This window comes from Haematobia irritans, chromosome 4, assembly GCF_050003625.1.
Source record: "Haematobia irritans isolate KBUSLIRL chromosome 4, ASM5000362v1, whole genome shotgun sequence".
Taxonomy (NCBI): Eukaryota; Metazoa; Arthropoda; class Insecta; order Diptera; family Muscidae; genus Haematobia; species Haematobia irritans.
The window spans coordinates 165980552-166005357 of NC_134400.1; the positions used below are offsets into that span (position 1 = coordinate 165980552).

At 34.9% G+C, this 24806-nt stretch overlaps 1 protein-coding gene across 16 annotated transcripts in view; it reads left to right on the forward strand.

Annotated features, from left to right (window-relative positions):
• The window catches only part of Sarm (sterile alpha and armadillo motif), a 309482-nt gene that overhangs the window by 271328 nt on the left and 13348 nt on the right, over window positions 1-24806 (forward strand). For 12 of the 16 annotated variants that reach the window (XM_075308449.1, XM_075308451.1, XM_075308452.1 and 9 more), the window contains 6 exons: window positions 5762-6325; window positions 14616-16520; window positions 16579-16758; window positions 16840-17009; window positions 17108-17304; window positions 17941-19150. In XM_075308449.1, the coding sequence (XP_075164564.1) occupies window positions 5762-6325; window positions 14616-16520; window positions 16579-16758; window positions 16840-17009; window positions 17108-17304; window positions 17941-19150 (4226 nt within the window). The remainder of the gene's footprint in view (window positions 1-5761; window positions 6326-14615; window positions 16521-16578; window positions 16759-16839; window positions 17010-17107; window positions 17305-17940; window positions 19151-24806) is intronic. The other 4 variants (XM_075308450.1, XM_075308465.1, XM_075308453.1 and 1 more) reach the window with 4 other exon arrangements.

Genomic DNA, 24806 nt, shown 5'->3' on the forward strand with positions numbered 1-24806 from the left:
TATGGAAATAAAATTTTGATAAATAACAGTTCGAGAAAATTTTCTATAGAAATAAAATCGTGACAAAATTTTCTGTAGAAATAAAATTTTCACAAAATTTTCTATAGAAATAAAATGTTGATAAAATTTTCTATAGAAATTAAATTTCGAGAAAATTTTCTATAGAAATAAATTCTTGATAACATTTTCTATAGAAATAAAATTTTGACAAAATTTCTATAGAAATAAGAGTTTGGCAAACTTTCCTATAGAAATAAAATTTTTAAAAAATTCTCTATAGAAATAAAATTTTGACAAAATTTTCTATGGAAATAAAATTTTGACAAAATTTTCTATAGAAATAAAATGTTGACAAAATTTTCTATAGAAAAAAAAAAATTGATAATATTTTCTAAAGAAATAAAATTTTGACAAAATTTTCTATAGCAATAAAATGTTGACAAAATTTTCTATAGAAATAACATTTTGACAAAATTTTCTATAGAAATCAAATTTCGAGAAAATTTTCTATAAAAATAAAATGTTGATAAATTTTCTATAGAAATAAAATTTTGACAAAATTTCTATAGAAATAATGGCAAACTTTCCTATAGAAATAAAATTTTTAAAAAATTCTCTATAGAAATAAAATTTTGACAAAATTTTCTATAGAAATAAAATGTTGACAAAATTTTCTATAGAAAAAAAAAATTTGATAATATTTTCTATAGAAATAAAATTTTGACAAAATTTTCTATAGAAATAAAATTTTGACAAAATTTTCTATAGAAATAAAATTTTGACAAAATTTTCTATGGAAATAAAGTCTTGACAAAATTTTCTAAAGAAATAAAATTCTGACAAAATTTTCTATAGAAATAAAATTTGGACAACATTTTCTATGGAAATAAAATTTGGACATTTTCTATGGAAATAAAATTTTGACAAAATTTTCTATAGAAATAAAATTTTGACAAAATTTTCTATAGAAATAAAATTTTGGCAATATATTCTAATTTTCTAAAATTTTGAAAAAATTTTCTATAGAAATAAAATTTTGACAATATTTTCTATAGAAATAAAATTTTTACTAAATTTTCTATAGAAATAAACTTTTTACAAAATTTGTTATAGAAATAAAATTTGGACAAAATTTTCTATAGAAATAAAATTTCGTTATTGTTGTTTCTTTTTTTTTTTGATCTCAGCTTAAAGCCATGCATTGACTAAACTACAAGTGTAGCTTAACCAACAGAGGAAAAGTATGCTTGTCAAATTTATTTGGGCAAAGCCCTATAGACTGCAAGATGGTTGGATGTACAGCTGTTTCGGAATTACCACATTCCTCATCAGCATCCTCTACTTGCAGCAAAACTATCAACCAATTATCAGAATAAATTCGGGTAATTCACTCAACCCAACGTGAACTACACTTGAACCTCCCGAAAAAGGGTTTGATAGTCGGCTACTGCCTAAACAAATTTGCCAGCATATCTCTTTTCCTTTGCCAAACTCAAATCATCGATTTGTATGTATTTGGCTGGGTTTGTTTTTGAGCGTGCTTCCTCTATCTTCATTTCGTTTTTCGAGAAAAATTGTCTATAGAAATGACATTTTGACAAAATTTCCTATAGAAATACAATTTACAGAACAATTTTTATAGAAATAAATTTTTTGAAAACAAAATTCTATAAAGTCATTACCTTTAAAAATGTTAATTTTCATTTTAGGTCCTACTATCAAAGTCTCCCTTTTTGTAAAAGCTATAACATTCTTCATTCTAAAATTTTCTATAGAAATAAAAAGTTGATAAAATTTTGACAAAATTTCTATAGAAATAAGATTTTGACAAAATTTTCTATAGAAATTAAATTTCGAGAAAATTTTCTATAGAAATAAAATGTTGATAACATTTTCTATAGAAATAAAATTTTGACAAAATTTCTATAGAAATAAGAGTTTGGCAAACTTTCCTATAGAAATAAAATTTTTAAAAAATTCTCTATAGAAATAAAATTTTGACAAAATTTTCTATGGAAATAAAATTTTGACAAAATTTTCTATAGAAATAAAATGTTGACAAAATTTTCTATAGAAAAAAAATTGATAATATTTTCTAAAGAAATAAAATTTTGACAAAATTTTCTATAGAAATAAAATGTTGACAAAATTTTCTATAGAAATAACATTTTGACAAAATTTTCTATAGAAATTAAATTTCGAGAAAATTTTCTATAGAAATAAAATGTTGATAAATTTTCTATAGAAATAAAATTTTGACAAAATTTCTATAGAAATAATGGCAAACTTTCCTATAGAAATAAAATTTTTAAAAAATTCTCTATAGAAATAAAATTTTGACAAAATTTTCTATAGAAATAAAATGTTGACAAAATTTTCTATAGAAAAAAAAATTTGATAATATTTTCTATAGAAATAAAATTTTGACAAAATTTTCTATAGAAATAAAATTTTGACAAAATTTTCTATAGAAATAAAATTTTGACAAAATTTTCTATGGAAATAAAGTCTTGACAAAATTTTCTAAAGAAATAAAATTCTGACAAAATTTTCTATAGAAATAAAATTTGGACAACATTTTCTATGGAAATAAAATTTGGACAACATTTTCTATGGAAATAAAATTTTGACAAAATTTTCTATAGAAATAAAATTTTGACAAAATTTTCTATAGAAATAAAATTTTGGCAATATATTCTAATTTTCTAAAATTTTGAAAAAATTTTCTATAGAAATAAAATTTTGACAATATTTTCTATAGAAATAAAATTTTGACCAAATTTTTATTGATAAAATTTTCTATAGAAATAAAATTTGGACAAAATTTTCTATGGAAATAAACTTTTGACAAAATTTTCTATAGAAATAAAATTTGGACAAAATTTTCTATAGAAATAAAATTTCGAGAAAAATTGTCTATAGAAATGACATTTTGACAAAATTTCCTATAGAAATAAAATTTAGAGAACAATTTTTATAGAAATAAATTTTTTGAAAAAAAATTTCTATAAAGTCATTACCTTTAAAAATGTTAATTTTCATTTTAGGTCCTACTATCAAAGTCTCCCTTTTTGTAAAAGCTATAACATTCTTCATTCTCTTGTAGGAGAGATCGTAAAACAATAAATGAACTTTTAAAATAAAAAAAGAATAAAACATGCCCTTCTATAAAACAGGTTTTTTCAATAATAACCCAACAAAAAACGCTTCAAATATAGGCTAAGACTTATTTTGAGGATTTAGCGTCTTTGGTTTAAAGTTTTTTTTTTGGAATTAAATAAACATTTTTTACTTTGAAGTATCCGTTATAATTTGGATTTTTAAACTGGAATTTGTTTGTACGTGAGTACCTTAATTAATAAACCGCGAAAAGAGAATGAAAATTTGATAAATGAGATCTGTATTCTTATTTGAATTTTATTGGTCCTAGATTTAAAGCCAGATAGGTCGCTAAAAAATTTCCTTATTTTAAAGAAGCCGCATCTTTGGCTCGGAATCAATACCAAAATCCTTAAGGGAAGGTCAAAATCTTTGGATCCAAGTAATAAAATGGTACAAATTATTTAAATTTTATCAAAAAATTGCTAAATCCATTCTAGAAAAATTGCGAATTTTTGAAAATATTTGAGGTCAAAAGTTTCGACCAAAGGTTAGAATGTATTGAAAATCATAAAAAAATATAAAAAATTGCGAGTATTTATGTGGCAAAATATCACAATTTTTTTTTTAATTTACATCCAAAACACTGAACTCGGATCATACCTTAAGAAGTGAAGCAAATTCAGTGCAACAGCTGTGGAAATTGTGGACATCCGTCCTATGACAAGCCCATGTTAAATTCATCGCTTTTACGCTAATTTTGACCACTTCCGGATCCAAAAAGCACATTTTCACTACTTTTTGGCGACACTTTTTTGCAGGGAACCAAAACATTTGATCAAAAACTGCAAAATAAGATTTTTGGTAATTTTATGACAAATTTTGGTGGATTATTTTTGGCTTGAGTTGCAACCGCGGATTGTATATGTATGAATTAATCTGCTACAATTTTAATCTAGGCTCATTTTACTTAGATTCTGTCAATTCTATCTGTTTCGAAAAAAAAAGAAATTTTTTAAATTTTTCTCCTCTTTTATGCTGTTACTAGAGGTTTATTATTAAGCCACACAATTCTTAATTTTCACAAAATACTTCATATCTCTAACAATCAGAGAATGAAGTCACCAAGTCGCGCCGCCGATTTCAGAAATAATTTTGCAAAAATTTACCTCAGAAAATTTGAAGGAAATGTAAATTTGATTGTAAGATGGGTTGTGCAACTAATCTCATTACCATTCGATTAACTTCAAATTTATTTTATAATGGATAATTGTCCATCGCCGAAGAGACATATTTATATCGGTTTAGCCGTCAAGCCGCCGCCTGAGGCAAAAATTTAGTGTCAGCCGCCGACGACAAAAAAGGGTCGGCTTCATTCTCTGCTAAGAATCATATATATTTTGTTGTACTATGGTTAGGTTAGGTTAGGTGGCAGCCCGATGTATCAGGCTCACTAAGACTATTCAGTCCATTGTGATACCACATTGGTGAACTTCTCTCTTATCACTGAGTGCTGCCCGATTCCATGTTAAACTCAATGAAACCACTTAGAGAAGCTTTGAAACCCCCATAAATGTCACCAGCATTACTGAGGTGGGATAATCCACCGCTGAAAAACTTTTTGGTGTTCGGTCGAAGCAGGAATCGAACCCACGACCTTTTGTATGCAAGGCGGGCATGCTAACTATTGCACCACGATGTACAATAAATCACATAATTTTGCCATATATATATATATATATATATATATATATATATATATATATATATATATATATATATATATATATATATATATATATATATATATATATATATATATATATATATATATATATATATATATATATATATATATATATATATATATATATATATATCTTTTTTTTTTTTTAATTCTCTAATTTTGTTGCCTTATTTGCTTATTAAATGTAAACCATTAAATTAAAAATATATATTTATAATGCTTGTAAATTGATATAGTGCTATACTACTTCCCATAAATCGCCTATTGTATCCATGACGCTGTAAATGAAAATCCAAATCCCAAAAGAAGAAGAAAGAATTTACTGTCCCACACACATGCTTTACTATTGACCCATTCCGGCATGCTAGCGGACAGACCGGTTGCTTTATTAGCAGACATCCAAAAATTCTATTTCATTATTATTAGCTGTCTGTCATGAGAGCCAGCAAGTATTCCAATGTGAATACTCAAAATTATCCAGTCGAGAGGAATTTCTTTGCATATTTCCCAGCTAAGACACGAGTGTTGACGCTTGAGTTGACATTGAATAATGCTTCATTTCGCATCATAAGCTCTCAACGCGGGCGAGATATGCCCGCCATGGGCGCGACGCCAATTTCTGGCCATCACAATGATGATGACGTGTACGCTTCTCTAGAAGAGATTGTTTTGTGTATCTTTGCAATTAACCAAAAGTGATCCCATATGTCTATCTGCAAATATCCACTTTCGTGTATACAAAAAAGTTTAAATTTGAAAAGCTTCTCCCCTGCCCCCGTCCATTATCCATCAATGGCTCCAGTTGATATATGCGTGTGCGTGTGTGTGTGTGTGTGTGCCTTCAGTGATCAATTTTTGTGTATATATGTGCATTTGGATAACGAACCCATAACAAGTCTCCTTTCATTTGAACAGGTTGATAAATTCGATCAACTTGACTATAGTGCCAACACATCTCAAGATCATAAACGTCCACCAAAATCATTCAAAACGGCAGCTCCTAACGATATGACCAATCAAGCACCTTGGCCTGTGCGCAAAGGCATATTTCGGTCTAGCGGGCAATCGGATTTTATACCAACGCGATCACCAAGTCCCATAGTCGAAATGCCCTTATCACCGCCGCCAATGGGATCGAATAGTCGTGGCTCATCCATAAGTCGTTTTGATCCCAATTGTCCGTTGTCGCCGCCGCCCCAACCTATACAAGTTATACAAGGTCCGCTGGGACCGACAGCTTCATCCAGTGCTGCCACCACAAAAACTGCCCAATCAGCACAATCGACAACATCATCGTCTTCAAGCTCGAGTTCGTCCTCGGGCCAAAGAAAAATGTCCCAGTCCGCCTCCGCCAATACCGCCGCCGTATCGAATTCCGCCGCTGCCGCTTCTGCGTCTATGTCTTCTTCGTCCGCGTCTGCATCGTCGGCACATATGTCCCAATCATCATCTTCTTCGAGCAGTAGTGCCTCACGTTCTGTACGTAAAGAATCTAGTCCGTCTCTCAAGAATTCCATCAAAAGCAGTCAATGCAATCAACAGCACAATCATCAAGATCAACAACAGTCACACATTACTCACAATGGCCATAGTAATACCATTAAGTCACCAACATCTGCAAAACCCCTGAAAAATGTTCGTGAAATACCCATAGAGGTCGAACAAAATCAGGTTAGCATGTCCAACACGCATATCGAAGACATACAAAAATCAGTCATAGAGTCCATACCATAACAAAAGTTTGCTATTAATAATTTTACTTTGTAAAGCAATTTATTTATTTTTATTTATTTATTTATTTATTTATTTTTTTTTTTTTGAGTAAAAATCATATGTTTGAAACTCAAATTTTTAGCACATTATTTGTTAGTGCAAGCATATAATGTTCACAAATTAGTATAACATGTTTGGGACATATGTGTTAGAACGTAATATGTTTGGGAAATCACATTTTCTAAAATATAATATATATGGATTCGAACATATATTAATTTAGATATAGAGAAAAAAGATAATTTTGACATGAAAGACATGCATATAAAACCGTGAGAGAATTAAACGAGAGCAAATGGTGCTCTGCTTAAGAGACATAGTGTGTTTGGGCTTGCATTCATCTTGGAAGGGGTCTGGTACATGAACGATTATCCCTAACTTACATATTTTATATATAAATAAATATTTAGGGAGTAATAGTCAAATAAATTACAAACAAATATTTTTATTTGTATTCCAAAACAATTATATTTAAGTTTCTTTTATTATACCCTCCACTATATCTTTGTCATTCCGTTTGTAACACATCGAAATATTGCTCTAAGACCGCATAAAGTAAAGGGTGGTTAAAATTTCAAGGGCCGATGTTGATTTTGAATAAAACACAAACTATTTAGGAAATTGTTGTAACTTTATTTTATTATGATATATTGGTATTACTCAATTATGTATGGAACAAAATATCGGCCAAATGGGCGCCGCGACCTCGGTGGCACACCTTCATCCGATGGTCCAAATTTTCGATGACGCTGAGGCATAATGGAGATTCTATGTCGTTAATGTGCCGAATTATCTCACCCTTTAGCTCTTGAATTGTTGCTGGCTTATCGACGTACACCTTTTCTTTCAAATAACCCCAAAGAAAAAAGTCCAACGGTCCAATTGGCATCGCCATTACGTGAGATAACACGGCCATTGAATTTGTTGCGCAAAAGAGCCAAGTGGCACCGTCCTGCTAAAGCCACATATCGTCCACATCCATATCTTCCAATTCGGGCCATAAAAAGTTCGTTATCATCTCACGATAGCGAACACCATTCACAATAGGTTAAGTTAGGTGAGGTGGCAGCCCGATGTATCGGGCTCACTTAGACTATTCAGTCCATTGTGATACCACATTGGTGAACTTCTCTCTTATCACTGAGTGCTGCCCGATTCCATGTTAAGCTCAATGACAAGGGACCTCCTTTTTATAGCCGAGTCCGAACGGCGTTCCACATTGCAGTGAAACCACTTAGAGAAGCTTTGAAACCCTCAGAAATGTCACCTGCATTACTGAGGTGGGATAATCCACCGCTGAAAAACTTTTTGGTGTTCGGTCGAAGCAGGAATCGAACCCACGACCTTGTGTTTGCAAGGCGGGCATGCTAACCATTGCACCACGGTGGCTCCCTACCATTCACAATAACTGTCTGACCGGCCTCATGTTGGAAAAAAAATACGACCCGATGATGCCGCCAGCCCATAAACCGCACCAAACACTCACTCTTTGTGGGTGCATTGGTTTTTCGACAATCACTCTTGGATGCTCATTCGCCCAAATGCGGCAATTCTGTTTATTGACGAATCCACTGAGGTGAAAATGTGCCTCATCACTGAAGATGATTTTCTTCGAAAATTGATTACCCACTGTTGCCATTTATTGGAACCATTCTGCCCATTCACGACGTCCATGGTTCAAATTGAGTAAGTCTGAAATAGAGAAATGTCAAATAAAATTCGGAAAAAACTTGGCGTTTAGGTGTGGTTCACATTCAACATCGGCCCTTACAATTTGACCACCCTTTATATATATTCTGGGTCGTGGTGAAATTCTAAGTCGATCTAAGCATATCCGTCCGTCCGTCCGTCTGTTGAAATCACGCTAACTTCCGAACGAAACAAGCTATCGACTTCAAACTTGGCACAAGTATTTGTTATTGATGTAGGTCGAATGGTATTGCAAATGGGCCATATCGGTCCACTTTTACGTATAGCCCCCATATACACGGACCCCCAGATTTGGCTTGCGGAGCCTATAAGAGTAGCATATTTCATCCGATCCGGCTGAAATTTGGTACATGGTGTTAGTATATGGTCTCTAAAAAACATGCAAAAATTGGTCCATATCGGCCCATAGTTATATATAGCCCCCATATAAACCGATCCCCAGATTTGACCTTCGGAGCCTCTTGCACGAGCAAAATTTATCCGATCCAGTTGAAATTTGGTACGTGGTGTTAGTATATGGTCTCTAACAACCATGGAAAATTGGTCCATATCGGTCCATAGTTATATATAGCCCCCATATAAACCGATCCCCAGATTTGACCTTCGGAGCCTCTTGCACGAGCAAAATTTATCCGATCCGGTTGAAATTTGGTACGTGGTGTTAGTATATGGTCTCTAACAACCATGCAAGAATTGGTCCATATCGGTCCATAATTATATATAGCCGCCATATAAACCATTCCCCAGATTTTCCTCCGGTGCCTCTTGGAGTAGCAAAATTCATCCGATCCGGTTGAAATTTGGAACGTGGTGTTAGAATATGGTCTCTAACAAACACGCAAGAATTGGTCCATATCGGTCCATAATTATATATAGCCCCCATATAAACCATTCCCCAGATTTAATCTCCGGAGCCTCTTGGAGGAAGAAAATTCATCCGATCCGGTTGAAATTTGCAACGTGGTGTTAGTATATGGCCGCTAATAACCATGCCAAAATTGGTCCATATCGGTCTATAGTTATATATAACCGATCTCCAATCACACAAAAATTGCTCCATATCAGTTAGTATATGGCCGCTAATAACCATGCCAAAATTGGTCCATATCGGTCTATAGTTATATATAACCGATCTCCAATCACACAAAAATAGGTCCATATCAGTTCATAATCATGGTTGCCACTCGATCCAAAAAATATCTACCAAAATTTTATTTTTCTAGAAAATTTTGTCAAAATGTTATTTCTATAGAAAATTTTGTTAAAATTTTATTTCTATAGAAAATTTTGTCAAAATGTTATTTCTATAGAAAATTTTGTCAAAATTTTATTTCTATAGAAAATTTTGTTAAAATTTTATTTCTATAGAAAATTTTTTCCAAATTTTACTTCTATAGAAAATGTTGTCAAAATTTTATTTTGTCAAAATTGTATTTCTATACAAACTTTAAACTTAATTATATACGTATTTAATCGGCCTTTTTATACCCTCCACCATAGGATGGGGGTATATTAACTTTGTCATTCCGTTTGTAACACATCGAAATATTGACCTAAGACCCCATAAAGTATATATATTCTGGGTCGTGGTGAAATTCTGAGTCGATCTGAGCGTGTCCGTCCGTCCATCTGTTGAAATCACGCTAACTTCCGAACGAAACAAGCTATCGACTTGAAACTTGGCACAAGTAGTTGTTATTGATGTATGGGCCATATCGGTCCACTTTTACGTATAGCCCCCATATAAACGGACCCCCAAATTTGGCTTGCGAGGCCTCTAAGAGAAGCAAATTTCATCCGATCCGGCTGAAATTTGGTACATGGTGTTAGTATATGGTCTCTAACAACCATGCTATATATAATTATGACCCACATCGGGTCATAATTATATATAGCCCCCATATAAACCGATCCCCCGATTTGGCCTGCAGAGCCTCTAAGAGAAACAAATTTCATCCGATCCGGCTGAAATTTGGTACATGATGTTAGTATATGGTCTCTAATGACCATGCAAAAATTGGTCCATATCGGTCCATAATTATATATAGCCCCCATATAAACCGATCACTAGATTTGACCTCCGGAGCCTCTTGGAAGACCAAAATTCATCTGATTCAGTTGAAATTTGGTACGTGATGTTAATATATGGCCTCAAACACCCATGCAAAAATTGGTTGATATCGGTCCATAATTATATATAGGCCCCATATAAACCGATCCCCAGATTTGACCTCCGGAGCACCTTGGAAGAGCAAAATTCTTCCCATTCGGTAGAAATTTGGTACGTGATGTTAGTATATGGTATCCAACAACCATGCAGAAATTGGTTCCTATCAGTCCATAATTATATATAGCTCCCATAAAACCGATCGCCAGATTTGACCTCCGGTGCCTTTTGGAGAAGCAAAATTCATCCGATCTGGTTGAAATTTGGTACGTGGTGGTAGTATATGATATTTAACAACCATGCCAAAAGTGGTCCATAATCATTTATAGCCGCCATAATCATAATCATTTATAGCCGCCATATAAACCGATCCCGAGATTTGGTTTTGGAGCTTCTTGGAGGAGCAAATTTAATCCGAGTGAGTTGAAATTTGTGGATGACAGTCTTTCGTAGAAGTTTCTACGCAATCCATGGTGGAGGGTACATAAGATTCGGCCTGGCCGAACTTACGGCCGTATATACTTGTTTAGTTTAATATATACCACGTATGGACTATGTGGTATATATTACGGTGTTAGGAAGTTTTAAGATACCTTTCCATCGGCAAGTCTTACCGCAACCCAAGTAATTCGATTGGGGATGACAGTCTTTAGTAGAAGTTTCTACGCAATCCATAGTGGAGGGTACATAAGCTTCGGCCTGGGCGAACTCACGGCCGTATATACATGTTTTTTATACCCACCACCATAGAATGGTGACGGGGGTATAATAAGTTTGTCATTCCGTTTGTAACACATCGAAATATCGATTTCCGACTATATAAAGTATATACATTCTTGATCAGGGAGAAATTCTAAGACGATATAACGATGTCCGTCTGTCCGTCTGTCTGTCTGTTGTAATCACGCTACAGTCTTCAATAATGAAGCAATCGTGCTGAAATTTTGCACACACTCGTCTTTTGTCTGCAGGCAGGTCAAGTTCGAAGATGGGCTATATCGGTCCAGGTTTTGATATAGTCCCCATATAAAACGACCTCCCGATTTGGGGTTTGGGCTTATAGAAACCGTAGTTTTTATCCAATTTGTCTGAAATTGGAAATCTAGAGGTATTTTAGGACCATAAAGAGGTGTGCCGAAAATGGTGAGTATCGGTCCATATTTTGGTATAGCCCCCATATAGACCGATTTCCCGATTTTACTTCTTGGGCTTCTAGAATCCGAAGCTTTTATCTTATTTGCCTGAAATTGGAAATCTAGAGGTATTGTAGGACCACAATTATGTGTGCCAAAAATTGTGAGTATCGGTCCATATTTTGGTATAGCCCCCATATAGACCGATTTTACTCTTGAGCTTATAGAAACCGCAGTTTTTATTCAATTTACCTGAAATTGGAAATCTAGAGGTATTGTAGGACCACAAATACGTGCGCCAAAAATTGTGAGTATCGGTCCATGTTTTGGTATGGTCCCCATATAAAACGACCTCCCGATTTGGGGTCTTGGGTTTATAGAAACCGTAGTTTTTATCCAATTTGTCTGAAATTGGAAATCTAGAGGTATTTTAGGACCATAAAGAGGTGTGCCGAAAATGGTGAGTATCGGTCCATATTTTCGTATAGCCTCCATATAGACCGATTTCCCGATTTTACTTCTTGGGCTTCTAGAATCCGAAGTTTTTATCCTATTTGCCTGAAATTGGAAATCTAGAGGTATTTTCGGGTCATAAAGAGGTATGCCGAAAACGGTGAGTATCGGTCCATATTTTAGTATAGCCCCCATAAGAACGATCTCCCGATTTAACTCCTTGGGTTTCTAGAAACCGTAGTTTTTATCTGATTTGCCTTAAATTGTAAATATTCTGGTATTTTAGGCTCACAAAAACGTGTATCGGATTAAGTTTTTATCGGTCCATTTGGTAATGCCATATAGACCGACTTCACTTCTTGAGGGTGTAGAAAGCGCACTGATCATGCAAATTGCTTGAAACTCAATGTAAAATTTCCAGATTTTACTTCTACAGATTTAAGATTTCAAATCAAAACGTTATTTTATAATTTTCTTGCACACTTACAAGAGATGTTAATGAGTCCTCTAAAACTCAAACAAAAATGGTTCTTATAAATCCAGAATCTGATATAGTCCTCATAGGTGAAATCTTTAAATTTATCTTCGGGAAGTGTCCTCAAGTCCTCAAGCCCTCCTGAAATTTCAAAGGAACCCCTAATATTTGGTTCATGGTGGTGGTTATTTAAGATTCGGCCCGGCCGAACTTACTGCTGTATATACTTGTTATATATTTAACTTGATATTACTACTAGAGGCTTTAAAAAATGTTCGCAAAATTTTATATCTATAGAAAATTTTCTCAATTTTTTATTTTTATAGAAAATTATCTCAAAAACTAGTTTTTAAAGAAAATTTTCTAAAAATTTTATTTTTATAGAAAATTATCTCAAAAATTTGTTTTTAAAGAAAATTTTTTTCAAAAATGTATTTCTACAGAAATTTTTGTCAAAATTTTATTTCTATAGAAAATTTTGCAAAAAATTTATTTCTATACAAAATTTTGTTAAAATTTTATTTCTATAGAAAATGTCTGAAGTACCTCTTAGTTGTAGAGGAACTAAAAAAGGGACAAAATTATACACAAATAAAGCATGACAATTTACAATATTCGTATCTCCCACAAATTATTTCAGAATTTCATAAAATTTGTAAATTTTACCAATATTGCGCTCATCTTGAACTTCGTATGGCACTAAAGACACTTTTGCAATTTTGAACTCTAATTTTTTTCTTCAAATTATGAAATTTTTCTGCAACAAGTGAAAAGGATTAATTATGACTAATAAATATATATATATATAAAAAATTTACTTATTTGTGTGAAATCGGCGTGATATAAGATTAACCAAAATGTTCCTTCTTGGTGGGCTCACTGTTTTTTGAAAACGACTGTTTTTCATATGTTTCGGTGTAAAAATTATATGTTTGGAACTCAAATTTGTATCACATTATTTTTAAGTGCAAGCATATAATGTTCATAAACTACGATAATATGTTAGCGACAACCGAGTTCATTTTTCCTCATGCACATATTATGTTTGGGACATAACATATAATATGTGTGAATGCAAACATTGAGATGATCGGCACTGTGGTAATTTACTCTACAAAATGCTACAGACACAAAAATCCAACGGATTGAGTTCCGAAGATTTGCAGCAAGGAACCTTCTTTCCTTTAAACCTCACAATCAATGAACACAAGCAGGGAGCTACCATCGGCCGTTACTGTGGCCCTGACTTCTGGTGGCCAATCGAAGGTCTACATTTTCAACTGATCTCTTTGGCAAGTAACTAAACCTGATCATTTTGTATGTTCGTAAACTGCTCAATGTGGAATGACGCCTTATCGCAGAAAACCAAATTCGGTAACTGGTCACTTTCGTGCAAGCGAAACACTTTTCAGTCTAACTTTTTGTTGGGCATTGGTAAACTTATGAATTTTTAGGAACTTCAATAGCTTTAGTAGCCCAAGTTCATTTGCACCCGCTCTTACGATTTGTTATAGGTTTCTACGGCGTGGTTTTCGATTAAATTTGTTATTCCCTTTTCGGACTATTTCTGTTATTGTTGCCTTTTTTTTCGTCCACTTTTTAACGGGAACTAGCAATGCGACGAGAATCAAAAGATCTATTCACCATAGCCACTTGTGTTTCATCATGAATAACTTTATTTCTGAGTACAATAAATCAAAATGCTTTTGTAAGTTTTTAAACAATAAAAAGAATTGTCACTGAAAAAAACTGTCATCCGTCAGACGAAGCCATATAAGCCACACTTATATGTATTGCATAAATTTGATTCAGTTTATTTTGATTCATAATATTTTGAGGTTCCGTGGTTTTTATGTCGAACGAAACTCTTGACGAGCAAAGAAAAATGGCAGTGGCTTGAATTTTAACACGAAAATCAATCGTAGAACGTAGCCTATGGAGTCATATACATTTTTTTCAGTGTATTACATTTTTGTTTTATCACCCATGTGTTAATTTTATTTAAAATAACTTTTAAAAATCAATTTCTAATTATCTCTTTCTATTTCTTTAATGCAGGAAGCTCTCTCTTTGCGTACCGGTGATGTAACGCAACAGGCAAGCAATAATGTTGCAGCCGCTAGTATTAAAGTTCAAAGTGACACCTTCTCCGCCGACAAGAAAGCCATCTCCCAATCGCAACAATCACAGACCATGACCTCCAATGGCATAATTAGCCAAGAGAAACATATGTCATCGGCTGCCCAGGCTAACTACACAATGACAAGCAAAGGTGTGACTAGTTCTGGTGGCAGCTCCATGATCTCCTCATCCTCTCAAATGTCCACCACCAATGGCAGTTTCTTTAAATTGGCCGATTTCAAATTGGATGATTTGACATCGTTGAGGTCAAACAGTGATCCCAAGGAAATTGAGCAGGCAATTTCGAAATACTCCAATATGTTAACGTCCTGTGTGAATTCACTGCAGGAAAAGAAACCAGCTTCAGAGGAGACCTTGTTCTTGGATAAAATCAATGAGGTCATACGAAGAGCATGGGCAGTGCCCACCCATGGCCATGAGTTGGGCTATAGTCTGTGTAATTCATTGCGCAGTAGTGGTGGTTTGGATTTGCTCATGCGCAATTGTGTCCAGGGTGATATGCATATTAAATTCTCCTCCGCCAAGCTTTTGGAGCAATGTTTGACCACGGAAAATCGCACCCATGTAGTGGACAATGGTCTAGACAAGGTGGTGAATGTAGCCTGTGTTTGTACAAAAAAACAAAGCACCGAACACTCACGAGTGGGTACGGGAATCCTGGAGCATCTCTTTAAACACTCGGAGGGTACTTGCTCAGATGTCATCAAATTGGGTGGTTTGGATGCAGTACTCTTTGAATGTCGTACCAGCGATGTAGAAACCTTAAGACATTGCGCTAGTGCTTTGGCAAATTTATCCCTATATGGTGGAGCTGAGAATCAAGAGGCCATGATTTTGCGAAAAGTTCCCATGTGGTTGTTCCCCCTGGCCTTTCACAATGATGACAATATCAAGTACTATGCCTGTTTGGCCATTGCCGTTCTAGTCGCCAACAAGGAGATCGAAGCTGAGGTATTGAAATCCGGTTGTTTGGACTTAGTTGAGCCGTTCGTTACCACACACGATCCTTCCGAATTCGCCAAATCGAATTTGGCCCATGCTCATGGCCAGAGTAAACACTGGCTGCAACGTTTAGTTCCCGTTTTATCATCCAATCGTGAGGAGGCCCGTAGTTTGGCCGCCTTTCATTTCTGCATGGAGGCAGGCATTAAAAGAGAACAAGGCAACACAGAAATATTCCGCGAAATAGGAGCCATTGAGGCTCTCAAGACTGTAGCCAGTTGCCCAAATGCTATAGCCTCTAAGTTTGCCGCTCAAGCTTTACGTTTGATCGGAGAAACCGTGCCCCACAAACTATCGCAACAAGTTCCTCTGTGGTCTGTGGAAGATGTCCAAGAGTGGGTAAAACAAATTGGTTTTGGCCATTTTGTTCGACAATTCGAAGAATCCCAAGTCGATGGAGATTTGCTACTCAAGCTTACCGATAAGAATTTGCGCGATGACATTGGCATAGCAAATGGTATCCTACTGAAGCGTTTCGAACGTGAGTTACAAAATCTCAAACGTATGGCCGATTACTCATCCAAGGATACCGCCAAACTACATCAATTCTTGGCCGAAATTGGACCAGAATATTGCACATACACATATTCCATGCTAAATGCCGGCATCGACAAGAACTATTTGCCGCATCTGAATGAGGATATGCTGATACAGGAGTGTAACATTACAAATTCCATACATAGACTGCGTATATTGAATGCTGTGAAGAGTTTGGTGAACACTCTGTCCAGTGCCTCGGAAGAGAGTATGGCCAAGACTTTGGATGTTTTTGTGAGTTATAGACGTTCAAATGGTTCCCAATTGGCCAGTTTACTTAAGGTGAGAGAGGAACATTCAGCGACCACACGTGTCATGCTAACAATTTTGATCGTTTCAGGTTCACTTGCAATTACGTGGCTTTTCGGTGTTCATTGATGTTGAACGTTTGGAGGCTGGAAAATTTGACAATGGTCTGCTAAACAGTATTCGTCAAGCGAAAAATTTCGTTTTAGTATTAACACCAAATGCTCTCGAAAGATGTGTCGATGACAATGAATGCAAAGATTGGGTGCATAGAGTAAGTAATGGGAATGAGGAATACCATAGAGAGGTCCTAAGCGGTACTAATGTCTTTGTGTTTTCATTGGTTCCTTCGCAGGAAATTGTGGCTGCCCTTAATGCAAATTGCAATATTATACCCATAATTGATAATCAATTTAATTGGCCCGAATCGGAGAGGTTACCCGAAGATATGCGCAGCGTATGCCATTTTAATGGTGTAACATGGATTCATGACTATCAGGATGCCTGCATCGATAAACTAGAGAGGTTCGTTGTCAACTCGTGAACTAATGTAGCTCGATGTAGCTGCCCCAACGTAGCGTAGTAATCACACGTACCGTTTTTCTTCAATTTCTTCGATTTAGATTTATGCGCGGCGAAAAGAATATCGATCGCATAACGGCAATGACCCCAGGCACTCCTGGGTCAACGGTTTCATACCAAAGAATGCACAGCAATGATTCCGAATACAGTGTGGGCGGAAGTAATGCGGGCAGCAATAGCGGAAGTGGTGGCGGCGGCGGTGGCGGTAATAGTGGATCAACGAATGGCGGTGGACAAGGTGGGGCACAAAATACAACGATCACAACATCAAATCCAAATTCGGGACGATCCAGTGTCGATTGACTGGTCGAACCACAATCACCATCTATGAGAAACTCTAAACAAATTCAATTTGAATATTCTTCCCTGCCCTCCCCTTCTTCTACTTCTTCTAATTCAACTACCCCTAATGCTATCTCTGATACTTTATTCAATCCCATTGATAGTACTTCTACATCTCTTAATGTTACTTCGAATATAATTGATAGAAATAGTGATAGGTTTAGAAGTTGCAACAACAACAACAACAAAAACTCTAGGAATATTAGCAATAATCATCGTCATCATCCTAACAATCATAGTAAATTTTCTAAATGTCATCTAACATCTCCCTCATCCATTCTTAAATCGAAATTAAAGTCGAAACTATTAAGTGGGGACTTGGCAACAAATCGTGGCCATTATCATTACCATAATCACCATGCTATGGTAGGTCTCAGTCCCAATCGTAGTTTTTGTTCTGGCCCCTTTTCGAGCTCTACTTCTCCTTCTTGCTTCATTAGCGGTAGTTATCTGAATCAAAATTCAAAAACCCTACAAACATTTAATCTAAATGATGATAATAATTTAATAATTAATACTAATCACAAACTAGCAGCTAGTCACCAGGCAAATAGATATCGGCAATCGGCATCACCGGCCCGGCAGCGTTTGGGTCCAGGCCTTAGCAGCAGCATGATCAGCAGTACCGGCAAACTTGGCAGTACTGGAAGTCAATTGAGTGTTTTTGGTCGTGGCTCCAAGAGAAACCTGCTGCCTCCGTATAGAACTCACCAACCTACCACACACAATAAGGCATTGCCCATTGGAGGATCTATGCAAAATGTTTCTCCTTTGGCCTATAGACCGCCTAGACGCAGTTCGGCTGTGGGCATTTGCAACGATGGTAGTAGTAATGGAAAGGCAGTGGCTTCTACAAATTTCAGAAGTCATAGTGTCGATGGCCTATTGGATGGTGGAAGTAGTGAGAGTAGTGAACAAAAAATAGCTGAGGCTGCAGCTTTAGTATCGGCTGGAAGTTTGGCTTTGACAAATGCCAGTTCCACCAGTACTTTACAACCAAATGGGGAGGAGGATTACAATGGCTCGCTAAACGATATGCAATGCAATATGGAAGTTTCAGTACCGCGAAGAGAAAAATCTTCAAATTTACCACCCATTAATCCTCAGCATCGTAAATCACGTAGCCTTGATCATTTTTTGGACGAACAAACATTGGCTTCCCTCGCAGTACCCCCCTCACCCACAGATGGGACACAGAGTATGGAAAATCTTGCCACATTACATACACCCGAACCAGTGCGTTCACCAATTGCTTTGACAGTTAATGGTGGTGGCATTGGTTCCACACGTTCAGCTTCTGTAAGAGATTCCAAGTCACTGACACCAGAACGGGTGTCAGCCTTACGTCAAAGTCCATCGAATAGACAGAGCCCTGAAGGTATTAGCTCAGCAGATGATGAAACTGAGGATACACAAAGTCTGAAAAGTAGCCAATCAGTAAAATCTGCCCACTCAACGCCAACAGTTGGAACTGCAACAGCCTCACGACCTCCTACGTCTGCTCCTAAAAATCAAACAAGAGCTGCTGCTCATATTCATCGGGGTAGTAGTAGTCGTGTATCGAAAACAACATCCAGTACTTCCCTTGGGGCTCCATCAACAACGGCGGCAGGATCATCGTCATCATCAGCGGCTGCAGCGGCGACGACTGGAGGAGCACATGCTGTGAACAACACCAACAATCCGAACAATAAAACCATATTCAATCGAACTATTAAAAAAGTTCGATCACTCATCAAAAAGTAAGCATCCATTTAGAAATCAAAAAAAAAAAAAAACAAATGACACCAATCAAAACGTGCCCTCAAGCTTTCGATCTATGTTTCCATGTTCCAATATTAACTATGCCTATCCTTATGCCCTCCTTCATCCTCATTAAACCATAGATAATCCTATTTGTTATATATAAATCTAATCAAAATTACTTTTGTGAAATGTTAAATATTTTTTTTTTTGCATTGTCCCTTTGTTCATTCATAGTTCAATAATAAATTTAGCATTGTTAGAAATTACTTAGGACCCATACACTCAGATTAGAAACTGGGGATGTCGATGAGATTCGGCTGGTCCGAATTATTACAAATCGACTCATTAAATTTGACAACTTCAACCAAATCGTATCAGCTCTGAATATATCACCCATCCACATGGTTAATAGCCTTATTCAAAAACTATAGCGTTTGCGCACATATATAAAGGAAGGTCCTTGCCATGGAGCTAAAAATAGAATCGAACAGCGCTCAGTGATAAGAGAGAAGTTTACCTAAATAGTTTAAGATCAGTTTCCAGTTTTATATACTACAGCCGGGAGCCACCGTGGTGCAATGGTTAGCATGCCCGCCTTGCATACACAAGGTCGTGGGTTCGATTCCTGCTTGGACCGAACGCCAAAAAGTTTTTCAGCGATGGATTATCCCACCTCAGTAATGCTGGTGACATTTCTGAGGTTTTCAAAGCTTCTCTAAGTGGTTTCACTGCAATGTGGAACGCCGTTCGGACTCGGCTATAAAAAGGAGGTCCCTTGTCATTGAGCTTAACATGGAATCGGGCAGCACTCAGTGATAAGAGAGAAGTTCACCAATGTGGTATCACAATGGGCTGAATAGTCTAAGTGGGCCTGATACATCGGGCTGCACCTAACCTACTACAGCTGACGAGTTTTTCAGGAACATTTCAAAATCCAAAAAATTAATCAATTCAAATTTGTTTCCCAGAATCAAGTACGCAAAGCTCAAATCTAAATTACTTTTGAATTTTATCTGCTTCTTTGGCTCGGAATCAATACCAAAGTCATTTGAGTACAAACAAAATCTTTTGATCATGGCAAGTTGTTTTTTTTTTCAGTATAGTTTGAATCTACTTATGAAAAAATGATGCGAAAACTCATAGAAAAAGTTAGAAATATCAGCTTCTGATTTTCAAGAACCAAGAATTTTTTTGTATACATTGCAGCCCTCAAATAATCCTAAAATATAGCAAATGTGAATGGAGTATAGCCGTTTGATTATGCAATTTTTTGGAACAAAAAAATTTTACAAAAGCGGTGGAATATTCCCGCTCAGTAATGCTGGGTAATGCATTTCTGAGTGATCCAAAGCTTATCTGAGTGGTTTCACCACAATATAAAACGACATTTGGACTCGGCTAAAAAGTACCGGTTTGCACTCATTAATAAGAGAGAAGTTCACCACTTATGATATAACAATCTTGGCAGCATTTAAAAGTACAATATTATCCCCATCGTTTACACTCTTAAGTGACACTATAACAATCGTCAGCTGTGATGGGGCCATGTACCAAAAAATTTTTAAAGTATTGTACCATCACTATTGTTAGGAAAGCCATTTTGTGTGAAACACCAATAGTAAATACCCAGTGATCCTACCGATTTTGTCGAGACAGCCACTTTACATTTGAAATCAATTTTCATTATTACTTTTACGTTGGTGTGTCATAGGCAGTCAAACATTTCGCAATCTGCTTGGCATATAAAGTAAGCGAAAACATATTAGGTCTGTTCGCGTACTTTTCCAGTAAAAACTAGCAAGAGAGTAAGAGTGTATTTTACTCTCTTTGCTTAAAATTGGTGAAAAGTACACGAACGTTATCCAGTAACTATTTGCACATTCAAAATTTCAGCTGATAAAAGATTAAGAACAAAAAAACGAATCCTGTTTATTTAACATCCAATTGTAGTTACCGAACATGTACATTGTACTGGTACTTTGTTTGTTATCAATAACCAGCTGGCAACGTGTGCTATGGTTTGCAAGATTTTACTGGGGAACAAATCTCTAGCAAAAACTTGCACTTTCTCTATCTCATAACTGTCAAATGTAGTCCCTCTCCGGCTCTCTTTTGCTGACTTTTTGGTGTAAACGGATGACTTCCAATAAAAACTTGTGATAATTAGCAAAAATTATCGGGTTCTCGAACGGAGCTAATGATAACCCATTACAACGTCATTACCGATACCCAAGGGTTTTTTTTTTTATTTTTTTATTTAAATTTTCAATTAAAAACATAACAATACATTTTATAGCCTCAGCGCCTTTAAGACATTTTTGAGGCAAGTTGGCAAGATAACAACTACTCTAAAGTTTTTAATTAAGAAGTAACCTAAAACTATCCAATATTTTATTATTAATACAGTTGATTATTGTAAATAATTCAAATTACAAATTAATTCAAAAATTCCTGAACATTACGTAGTAAATGATTCTTCAACTTCCGTTTGAATTGCGATAGCCGTAACAAGTTCCTTACATCAACCGGTAATCTGTTAAACAAGGAGCACGGATGACGATTATTGAATATTGTACTTTACTCTGTAATGAGAACTAAAAAACCTGCTGAATTTTCAGCAACTTTGTAAGGGAAGACAAAATAAATTAGAGCAAGGAATTCACTGATGATTTTATAAGGAAATGTCCCACTTGAATGTGCATCTTCTTTGTACGAATTTCATCGCTTTCAGAAACAGTAAATTTACATGAGGAAATCATTGCAACTGTAGTGCGCTTAAATATGCACATAATAATTTCGAATATTGGAATCATAATAGCGCTAAAGTACTGCCACTTTTAGACTAATTTGCAAAAATTTAAACTAATTTTTGTATGGCGTTCAATAAATTTTGTATGGCGTCGTCCGCTAAAAACGAAGAACCTAATTACGCCTATAGAAGAAGTAGCACTGAGTTATGCACTTGCAACTTTGCGCAGAATAGAAGTGCCTACAGTATGGACACCATAATTTGGGTGCTGTTAATTTGATAATTATTTTTTTCTGTGGTGGAGCAAACCAGTTTTACTTTCTATTTATAACAGTAATCGAGAACTAAGCATCCGCAATTACCACCCGATCTTATGAATTTTTGTAAGGAAATCTAAAAAAAGAGCACTGAAAACATTATTATTACGCTTAAAATTTTGAAAGGCATATTAGTGAAAAATGTTGGAAATTCAAAAAGGAATGAAGTACTATTTGTTTGGGATATCTTTCCAAAAATACTGCCACTGTCAAGGTTAAAAACACTGGCTGCCAGACGCTGGTATCTCAGCATTACTACGAAAACGAAAATAGTTGTTGTGGAAGGTGATTAGGAACCTTCTATGTAATTTGTGGCATTTGCATTTTTTTTTTTATATAAATTGAGAATTAATATATGTACAGATCTAAAAGCTACATATATTTAAATGAAATTTTATATTTACACCTTTATTAGTCCTTATTGGCTACGGCTATGTTTTTTTTTTTTTGAAAATAGATACATGGTAAAGTTACCCTAACAACCCTTTATTTTAGTAACTAGATGTTGTACGGCGTTTCTCCAATACGATTTAAGTAACGAATACAATTCTTTTTGACGTGGTGTGGATTTTCAGAAGTGCTGTCAAATTCCAAAAAAAAAATTCAGGGAATGGACTGAAAAGTCTACGTGAGCCTGAAATAACGGGTTGCCACTACTATATCTAAACTGACCTAAACTAGGCTAGGCTGGTACATTTTCGGTTTTCCGAACAAAACAGTCCAATAATAGGGCTGTTTTCTTTTAGCACTGAATGCAACATATGTATGGGCTATCCAGAACATCGTTGCACTGGTGTTCTATCCAGAACATATAATCAGTGCAAGTCGCGTCGGTGTTGCCACAATGCATTTGGATAATGTGACGCTTTTTAGATTCACAATAGCAATTTATTGTGACTAATTTATCGAATAACATGAGATTCAAAGTGGTACAGTGTCATAAGCAGCATTGCATACATTAAAAATGTAAGATTTCACTTATTTTCTGTGATTGTTTTTAAACAGCTGATGACAGTGTTGCATATTCTATGGAGATCTCCTGGATAAACGAGTTTTCTTTGCTAAAAGAAAACAGCCCTAATATACATGAAGACAATTATATTTTAAGCAAATCTTAAAAAAAAAACATGGATGGAAAAGTGCCAGCATTACATTTTGTCCTTTGAAATTAATTGGTTTAAAAAAATAACAGTGTACATAATCCAGTTTTCTAAGCGGAAATGGAACATAGTAACTACCTTAAAGGATTTTGGCCCCTAAAAACAAAACAAAAATCTGCAAAAACAGTATAAAATTATGACTTATGCCTGGCTTGATGGGGGACTGATCCAATGCCACAATTTAAAATGTTTAAAATGAATTATTAAAGAAGAGTAACCGTGAAAAAAGGACACAAAAGTCAATTTTATGACAATCAAATCCACTTGTCTTTAGCCATTTTTTTGTGCAATTAAAATGCTTCACAAGCGAATTTCTATGGATTTTATTTAATTTCATTCGTGTATCTAATCATTTGTTTTCATAGCTTTTTTTGTCACTTTTTTTTAATATAAAAACGCATTCATATTCTTCTTGATCGAAAATAAATTAGTGCCTTTTAGCAAGAATATATCATAGAAAAATACTAAATAGTACAAAGTAAATGTGCCTGAAATCAATTTATGTACAGAAAATAACTTTGCTTACATCACAACTAAAATCATATCATGTCATTTTTTTAGTTTTTTCGTTACCCTGTGAGTTGATGCATTCCGTTATACCTATTACATACTCTACCTCTCTCTCTCCCTCCTTCTCTCTAACCCCAAAGAAACAAATACATACTCACATACCCATCTACTCATATGCTTATTCTCTAATCTCAAGTAAAACAAAATTGAGAGCTAGTTCTCTGAGATTATGGCTACGACTACTCTACCAACTACCGACTACCAGTACCACCAAACACTGATCTCTCTAAACTAAAATGTTTGCAACTAAAGCGACTACTAAATTTGATTTTTCAAAGCTAACAGAGAAATGAGACAACTCCAACTGACCCTAAGCATTGCCATCACCAAAAAAAAAGCCATCCCAAATTTAAAATCCGAACAAATCTATTTGCCTTGTGATTAGTTTGTGAAGTGGAAATGAAAGTAAAGGGGAGTTCCGCCCCCAAAAACAAGAAAAAAAAGTTTTTGAAATTTCTCAACGAATTTTAAGCAAACACTAGTGATTACATAAATTAGATTTCTACTATAAAATGATAAATGTTGTAATTTTTGTTGGTTAAAATTAATGTTTAATAATTTTGTTCTTGACTTCGTTTTGTTTGTTTATTTCATTGAAATTTGTGAATGATTCCCCAAGGAGTTTAAATCTGGAATGATGATAACATCAGCAACAAATTTTACCTTTTTTTTTGTTAAAAAAACTCAACATGTATTTTATACCGTCCTGATTTTATAGAAAAAAAAAACTCACATAAATGTATAAAAGAATCTACATTTTTGTTTAATTACATCGTTTTTTTTTTGTTTAAACAAACTCTCCCTCTTCAAAACCTCTTGTCTCCTTTAGTTTTTTGATTTTATTAGACTTTTTTTT